This window comes from Tamandua tetradactyla, chromosome 18, assembly GCF_023851605.1.
Source record: "Tamandua tetradactyla isolate mTamTet1 chromosome 18, mTamTet1.pri, whole genome shotgun sequence".
Taxonomy (NCBI): Eukaryota; Metazoa; Chordata; class Mammalia; order Pilosa; family Myrmecophagidae; genus Tamandua; species Tamandua tetradactyla.
The window spans coordinates 32,375,983-32,384,160 of record NC_135344.1 but is presented as its reverse complement, the minus strand read 5'-3'; the positions used below and the strand labels follow the sequence as shown (position 1 = coordinate 32,384,160).

The window sequence follows — 8,178 nt, the reverse complement described above, 5'->3', positions numbered from 1 at the left end:
CCGAATGAGGGCGTGCCCGGTACCCAAAAGCCATTCTGTGGGGCCATAATATACTTCACAACGGGTGACAGCGGAGCTGGGACTTCCATCAAAAACCGAACGGGTTCCTCAAGTCTCAAGAAGAGTTTACGGGGGGGGGGGGGGGGGGAGCAAGGAGGCCTTGCATCCACCGTCGAATACACCTCTGGTCTGGAGAATATTAACGTTCACACAGTAGCTGGTAAGTCAGCCACACACTGAATGAGCGCTGACTATACCCAGTGTCCCAACAACAGAATGTGAACAGGTTACTGTCGCCAACAGCCCAAGGGGTTCCTGAAGATCAGCTTAAGGGCCAACCGCATGCTTGCTCACTACACATGTACTGCAGCCCCTCCTGAGTATACAGGTGTGTCACTGCCCATCTTCTCAGGGATTGGGGAATGCAGTTTCAGCCACAGACGAGTTTAGAGGTCATCAGGAATTCTCTTCCTTGCTTCTTCCAAATTTTATTAACAAAACTCAGTGAGGAGGGAGGGAGGATAACATGGGCAGACTCCATGGTCTGACCCAGGCACAGAGGATGTAGAAACAAAGGGATAAGACAAATCCAAGGGGAAATACTGAGATCCTCTGGTCAGGGCAGATGGGCAGTCAAATGATGGATGGGCAGAAGTAGAAACTCAGGGACCGTCGCAGAAACAGATGAATGAAGAAACAGACATATGGAGAATTCAGAGTGGCTCCCCGCCTGGAATGCAGGGTGTGAAGGGACCTGGGCAGGTGAGGCTCAGCGGTCAGCACTGGAACGGAGGTCAGTAGTGAGTGGGTCATGCTGGATCGTTTGGTGCAACATCAGGGCCAGCAACCCTGCCCGGTTTGTCATGGCTGTGCGCACATTGCGCTCTTGCTCAAACAGCTCATCTAGCTTGTACCACTGTAGGAAAAATGTGGGGCCATGAAACGGGGCTCCTGAAGCCCTGCCTCTCCCCACATCCAGCCCCAAAACCTACCACGCGCACACGTTCCAGATCCACTTCAGCACGCCGTAACTTCTCCCAACAGTAATGCCGGTTGCACTGACGCTTGGGTAGGCGGCAGAAGTCACCTGTGAGCTCAAAGACATCACGTACAAGGGGACACCCACATACCTCATCGGCTGGCACCTGCAGGGAGACCAGGGTTGGGGATGGAAGGTGGTAAGGCAAGGAGGAAGGTAAGAATGGGGTTGGTCAAGGAGGGAGGAGGAAAAGAATGAAGAACAGAAAGTAGGGAAGAGTGGGGAGGCAGGAAAAAGGGGAGGAATAGAGGACAATGACTACAAAGTAGAAGAATACAGATTGCTCAGGCAGGGAGGTGGGAAGTCAAGCAAAGAAGATGAAGAAGGGTCTGTGAGGAAAGCAAGAATGGAGGATGGTCTGGGAAGACAGGGAAGAATGGAAGATGATGAGGCAGGAAAAAAGTTAAGAATAGAGGCAGTGAGGAAGGAAAAAGGAATGAAGGGTGATGAGGTGAGGGATACTGGGAGGAATAGGGGGGTGAGGAGGCAGGGAAAATGGGTAGAATGGAAGGTGGTCAGGTAAGAAAAAGGGAAGGAAGGTAGGAAAGTCAGGAAAGAAGGGATGAATGTGGGGCAGAAAGGCAGGGAAAGAATTGGAGATGATGAAGGGAAACCTTACTTTGGGGTCGCGTGAATGCTCAGGGCACAGCACCTGAAGTCGTTTACAGTATGTCTTACTCTGAGGATTGTAGACATCACAAAAGAGTCGCGTGGCCCTAAGGGTTTGGAGCAGAGAGAGAGTGGTGGAGGGAAAGAAGGAAGACCCCACCTAACCTTGCCCATGCCCATGTCCTGCCCCATCTTCACTCACATTCCACTCCTGACTCCAACTACAACCCCTTTCTAACTCCACGTGGCGCCCACACTCACCCCTCAATGCGTGTGGGGTACATGGACCCAAAGGACGTCTGGCTCTCGTACTGGAGGGATGAGCACAAATGGACGGAAGTGTGGATGTGTGCTGCATGCCCTCCCAAAACAATACCCAGAAAACAAATTCTATCTCCCAAGGGCCCACTGATATTCCCACACCAACTGCCCCCTCAGGCTGACACCCTGACCTTGGCATAACAGCGCTCCATGTGGCGCAAGGCAACACGTGGGTTGATGGGGTGCCCACAGGAGACACAGAAGATCTGCAGGTCTGTATCATCACTGTCACCCTCGTTGCTCTGCATGGGGTGGAAGAAACGATGAGACCAAGCAGGACCAAATGCTGAACCCTGCCCTGCTGTGCCCACACTTGCTCACCTCCTCATCCTCACGCACAGCCTGCTGCTTGGCACGTAGAATGATGGCCTCAAGCTCATGGAATCGGCGCTCCATTTCCTGAAGGCGGGTGCGGGCACTCTGCTGCTCACGACGAATGCGTTCAAGCAGCTTCTTGCCATGCTCCTCAGCAATGCAAGGGCTCTGCTGCCACTGTTGGATGCGCTGGGGCAGGATCTCATAGATGCGGCTGCAGGGTGGCAGTGGGTGAGATGCAGGCATAAAAGGTAGTAAGCAACAAGATGCATAAGTGGGGTGGTGGTCAGAGGATGGCAAAATGGCAAAGTGACTAAATGGTGGATAGGTGGAAGGAAGGATGAGTAGGTAGGTGGATAGGCGGGTATTTGGTTGACTGAATAGTGGACAGGTGACTCATCAGTAGACACATAGATGACTTACTTGGCTGCCAACTTCATGCCGCAGTCATCTGAGCAATACTTGGAACCAGGCTGGGCAGGACGTACACAACCAGGTCCCAGGCACTGTGGTAGTGATGCAGGATCCTTAGCATCTGGCCGCTCAGGGTGTTTCCATTTGTCCTTGTGCTTCTGCTTCTGCCGATGTCGCTTATATCTCTCCTCTTTCTGTAGGGCAAGGCAGGTGAGATCAAAGTAGGGTCGAGTCAGCCCCAGAACCTTGCTCCCCCTCCATTCCACCCTTTTCCTTCTCAGAGGAAGCCCCTGACCTCTGGCTTCCTGAAGCCCATTCTACCCACTCCATCACCTTTTTCTCAGACTTCTTCTCCCGACGCTTCACATGCTTCACTTTTACTGCTCTCTTCCGCAGTGCAGGGTCCAGGAATGGGGACTCCTCTGTGTCACTCATCCAGGGCTGCAAGTGGAGGCATGAAGAGACCTCTCTGCCCCACTTACGACAACCCCATCAACTACTCATTTCCAAATCGGCCTTCCATTCCTTCTATTCTCTCTCCCCTTACTATGAATACTCTCTGCTTCTGTAACCCACACCCTTCCACCACAGGATACTCCAGCCTGCTCACCAGGCCGTGGTCATCAAAGGCTCCTGCACAGAAGTCCTGATACAGGTCTGGATCCAGTGGTAGGTCCTCGTCAGAGAGTGGCTCAGGTGTGGCTGTAGCCTCAGGTGGCTCCTTGATTGTTGATGATACCATTGCTCCTTCATCCTCACGGATGCGTCCCAGCTTCTGTGATGGCTGTGGCTGCTGTTGGGTGGGCAGTGGGCGGCGGGGCCTTGGCAAGGACTCTGAGGGCGTCACTGGCGAGAGCTGAGGGGCAGAATCTCAGGACTGGCCCTGACCGCCCTGCCCGCATGCCCCGCCCCACCCTGGGGGGCTGGACTCACCGAGGTAGGGAAGTACTTGTACGATTCCTGTGCCGGCAGGAGGAAGGCCCAGGTCAGCCCCAGGTGGATAGGGGGTGGCCCCACCCTAGCCCCCTCCCACAAGTGCCTGTCCCACCCACCTAGCTCTGCCTTGCCTCCCCAGACATAACTGGTTCCAGCCCTCCCACCAAGACATGCTCAACCCTGTTCCAATTGCCCTGACAGTTCAAACACCTAGAAATACCTGGTCCCACCTACCCACTCAAACATACCCAAGACTGGGGGGAGGGGGGACCCTGCTACCAGCCCAGCACACCTGGTCATGCCACATCAATTTGGACATGCCAAGCTCCTTCTCACTTGCCTGGATACAAACAGACCCCACCCGACCTGGCCCACCCATTCTTAGCCTCCTGGAACACTGTCCCCATACCACTGACCCTGGCCAGCTCTGCCCATGCTCACCCGGGCCCGCAGTTGGCACTGGCGCAGCCGGCACTTCTGCCGGATCTTGTTGGGGCCACCAAATTTCTTCATGTCCCGGCAGAAGTCACAGTGGCCACAGTCCTCAGTACGCCGGCATGCCTCACACTCACCACACATGCGGGCTGACCGTTTGATCTGCTGCTGCTGCTGGTGATGCTGGTGGAAAATACCCAGAACAGGTATCAGGAACCCAGGCAGGACCTGAGATGGGACCACCTTACCCGTCTCAACCACCACAGCCACTCACCTGGCTGGGTGTGGCCACCAAGGGCTGTGGAGAGGCTTTGTGGGGCGAAGCAGAGCCCCGAGCAAGCATGGCCCCGACCCCTGTCCCAGACCCCGCCCGGCGCTGCAGATCTGGATCCGGGACAGGCCTCTTACGCCCTCCACCCTCATCCCGGGGCTCACTGCCATCACGCTCACTGCCGTCCCGTTCCCGAGACTTCTTGTGCCGATATCGGATCTCCAGCTTGGGGTCTTTCTCTGTGAGATGGAGGGCAGGGCTAAGACCAGTAGGCATTGGGAGGTTTGGATGGTCCCAGAACTCCTTCTTCTTTTTTCTTCTCTTTCCGTCCCACCCAATAGCTCTGTTATCCTGCTCCAAGGAAGACCTGCACTCCTCTGTGGGACCTTCTGTTATGGCTTTCAATGGAAACCCCACTCCAGTTCACCATAAACCCACAATCATTCTGCCCACATCATCACTATTCCCTGTGACACTCCCTCCCCCAACATTATGGTTCCCTCCTCCTCCCTGTAGCCCCACCTGCCTGTCCATCCCCACCCCCCTCACCTCGGCAGTCTCGACAGTACCACTCCCGGATGGCTTTGGCCATCTTTTCAGTGATCCGGATGCAGTCCCCATGGAACCACTCATTGCAATTGTCACATCCGCTGCAGAGGATGGAGTCGGTAATGGAGGTGTGAGGGTCCCACTCCACTGATCTCACCCAGCCTCCACAGGCATCAGCGCCACCCGCCTCTCCCTGGCTCACATCATGAAGCAGTTGATGTCTGGCTTACGGCAGATGCAGTAGATGGGGGCATTCTCCCCATTTTCTGACTTGCTGTCCTCACCAGCATCTGGAGGCTCAGGATCTGAACCATCTCCCTCCTGTGAGACCATTATGGCTCCTCAGAGAACCCCCATCATGGTGCCACATTCCCCCATCATGGCTCCATTATGGCTTAAGACAGGTCCCCATCCCTCTGCCCACAGACTTCCCATCACAGTTCTCCATAAATCTCTCCATCATGGTCCCCACAGACTTCCCCCATCACTCGTCCCCTGACAACCCCTTTCTCTGCTTATAAGTCCCCCATCACTCTGTCCCAGACCTCCCATCGCTTACTCCACTGACACCCTATCACTCTATCTACAGAACCTCATAAGGGCTCATTGCAAATACTTTATCACTTACCACACACACTCCCCATGGTGACTACCCACAGGCCCCCGTGATTGATCATCAAAAACATGACTTACCCCATAGATTCCCCCCCTCATGGTTTCCCACAGATCTTCCAGAGTCCCTGTCCCCATCACAGCTCCCCCTGACACAACTCACCACAAGACTTATCACGGTTCCTTACGGACCGCCAACAACTCATCACAAACTCCCCCACTACTCTTCTCATAGAACGCCCCTATCACGGTTCCCCACGGAATTACCCCCAGACATTCCTACTAACCTCCCATCAGCGAACCCCATCGTTCTGCCCACAGTCCACTGTTAATGGCTCACCCCAGACCCCCGTGCGTCTGCTGATGAACCTGACCATTACCAAGTTTACCAAACCCTACCGCCGAACACCTCAAAGGAACCCCTACTTACCATATCTCAGCTCCTGGTGTACACGCACGCGAACCTAGCCAACAACCTACGAATCTGCACAGAACACTCCACAGCGTCACCGGCCGTTGCAGACGCGCCCAAAACCACTTCCGCTTCTGGCCGCTCCTCCGACAACGTATTACTACTGCGCAGGCTCTGTGTGGTTGCTCTGGGGCAAACAAGTTAGCCGCCCGCTAAGAGCCCCTAATGTTTCTCTGGAGCCGCCATCTTTACTATCGAATCCGTACGGTCGCCGTGTCCCTACGTTCGCAATATTCATGACCGCGTATACATTTCTGTTTTTACGTAGGCGCCGCCACCTTGTCTGTAGTGTTCGTACGGCGGCCGCGGGTAGTACGTCAACGTTAGTAAGCAAGATGGCCGCACTTACTGCGCGACATCCTAGCAGATGCCGCCATCTTGACGTTTGATTCCGTAGTTTGGCCGAATCGTACGTTCTCAAGCAACATGGCGACGCCCAAGCGAGGCTTCCGCGAAGACCCGGCCATCTTGGCGGTTGGTGCCGTAGACGCGCGGTTCGGGTGGCAGAGCAGCTCACAGGTAAAGCGGCTCCTCCCGAAAGGTTATCAGGATCAAGCCTTTCATTAATTTCTCCATTCAATAACTTTTACCTTGCACATATATTCATAGGGAAGCTGCAGGCTGCGTGTCTGGCTCTGCGAAGGAAACCAGTCTTCCCTGTTATGTCTCTGACTTCACCTCCCACACTAACTTCCCCCTTTCACTCCTACTCCTTGCTGTTCATCAGACAAACTGTACGCGGTTCAGCCTCTGGACCCTTGAACTCTTTACGCTCTTATCTCATGAGCGTGCAGGAGTTCTCATCCCTCGGCTCAGGATCAGTCACGAGCAATGAAGAAAGACCACAAACAGTCGTGTCGGTGGACCCTGGTAAGAAATCACCTCAGCCGGAGTAGATTTTGAGATTTCAGACCCCACTAAATCCTCTTCCCGTCACCCCTAAAATGGAGATTTGCCGGGTTCCTGGTGATGTCCACTTTGATTCACTTGTTGCATTGGGATGTCCCGATATTCTCTCCCGTGGGTTTTTTTTTTCCTCATATAAATTATGTTCATTAATTTGTTGTTAAAAATTTTTGTTTTGTACAGGTCAGAGAACTAGAAGTCTACTCACCTGTGAAATGGGGATAAAGATCTAATCCGTGTGACCATGGAAAGTGACTGAGAGCTCTGTACGCAGGATTCTGGAGTCTCTATCCATCCCCCTTCAAACTTGGGAAGGACATGCTATGCCTTATTTCAGGTCGAAGGGATCGAGGGAATATAAATGTTTTGACCTTGGTTGACATTTTTCTGGATTTCGTGACTTTGGACATGAGTTACTACTGATAATCCATTCTGTGGCTCATGGATCAAGGGGTCAGATTTGTTTATTTTTCCCAAACATTCTTCCTCACATTTCCCTCCACACAGTCACAGATACCAAGGTACAGGGGCTACAACATGGGCTCTAGGACCTTCTCCTTGTAAAAGAAATTTTTATCCATAAAACAGTCCTACATCTACGGCATAAGACTTGCCTCATTTTTACTTTACTAATTAATTTTTAATTAATCTTAACTTGATTGTAATTTATTTTAATTAATATAACTTAATTTAACTTCTTAGATTTACTTTTTCATGTAATGGATTAAATATTGTAATATAATTCAGTTTTTATTCCTGTAATGTACTTGTTAATAAATTGTATATAATTTTAATTTAATTACCAGTTGATGTATCAAAATAAAATTAAGGGAATATAGTCAATGTTTAAATTTAATCTAATTTAACAATTTTATTTTTTTAATATTTTCATTAAGAAATCTTCACACACATACATTCCATGCATGGTGTACAATCAGTGACTCACAATATCATCACATAGTTATGTGTTCATCACCATGATCATTTTTTAGAACATTTGTATCACTGCAGGAAAAAAAAAAGAAAAAACTCATACATCCAATACACCTCGCATTGACCATTAGTATTTTCCATCTACCCAATTTATTTTACCCTTTGTCGCCCCTATTCTTTCTTCACTTTTTTATCCATATTTTTTTACTAGTCTGTCCATACCTTGGATAAAAGGAGCATCAGACACAAGGTTTTCACAATCACAGTTACATTGAAAAAATTAATATCTTTATACAATTGTCTTCCAGAATCAAGACTTCTGGAACAAAGCTCAACAGTTTCAGGTACTTCCCTCCAGCCACTCTA

The 8,178-nt window shown here is 51.3% G+C and overlaps 1 protein-coding gene and 1 long non-coding RNA gene across 5 annotated transcripts; one reads left to right on the top strand and one right to left on the bottom strand.

Moving 5' to 3' along the window:
• Nucleotides 1–445: 445 nt before the first annotated feature.
• CXXC1 (CXXC finger protein 1) lies at nt 446–6,717 on the bottom strand. Of its 4 annotated transcripts, none has more exons than XM_077135466.1 (15): nt 5,932–6,716; nt 5,092–5,210; nt 4,890–4,990; nt 4,344–4,579; nt 4,076–4,252; nt 3,632–3,658; nt 3,309–3,554; nt 3,032–3,139; nt 2,708–2,892; nt 2,291–2,498; nt 2,101–2,211; nt 1,910–1,959; nt 1,659–1,755; nt 993–1,145; nt 446–916 (listed from the first exon to the last, which is right to left on the bottom strand). In XM_077135466.1, exons 1-15 carry the CDS (start codon nt 5,932–5,934, stop codon nt 770–772), a joined length of 1,968 nt encoding a protein of 655 aa, XP_076991581.1. In that variant the 5' UTR covers nt 5,935–6,716; the 3' UTR covers nt 446–769. The 4 variants fall into 4 exon arrangements, with proteins under 4 accessions (XP_076991581.1, XP_076991583.1, XP_076991584.1 ...); XM_077135468.1 differs by having other exon boundaries at nt 3,309–3,491; XM_077135469.1 differs by lacking the exon at nt 5,932–6,716 and adding an exon at nt 5,789–5,905.
• On the top strand, nt 6,058–7,717 carry LOC143662075 (uncharacterized). The gene is made up of 3 exons (XR_013165128.1): nt 6,058–6,492; nt 6,583–6,843; nt 7,063–7,717. It is a non-coding gene; the product is annotated as an uncharacterized LOC143662075 (long non-coding RNA).
• The last annotated feature ends 461 nt before the right edge of the window (nt 7,718–8,178 follow it).

Coding starts and splice junctions, on each gene's coding strand:
- CXXC1 (XM_077135466.1), bottom strand. Junction 2,212..2,290: donor CTGTGCGTGAGGATGAGGAG/GTGAGCAAGTGT, acceptor CACCCCATGCAG/AGCAACGAGGGTGACAGTGA. Junction 1,146..1,658: donor AGCATTCACGCGACCCCAAA/GTAAGGTTTCCC, acceptor GTCTCCCTGCAG/GTGCCAGCCGATGAGGTATG.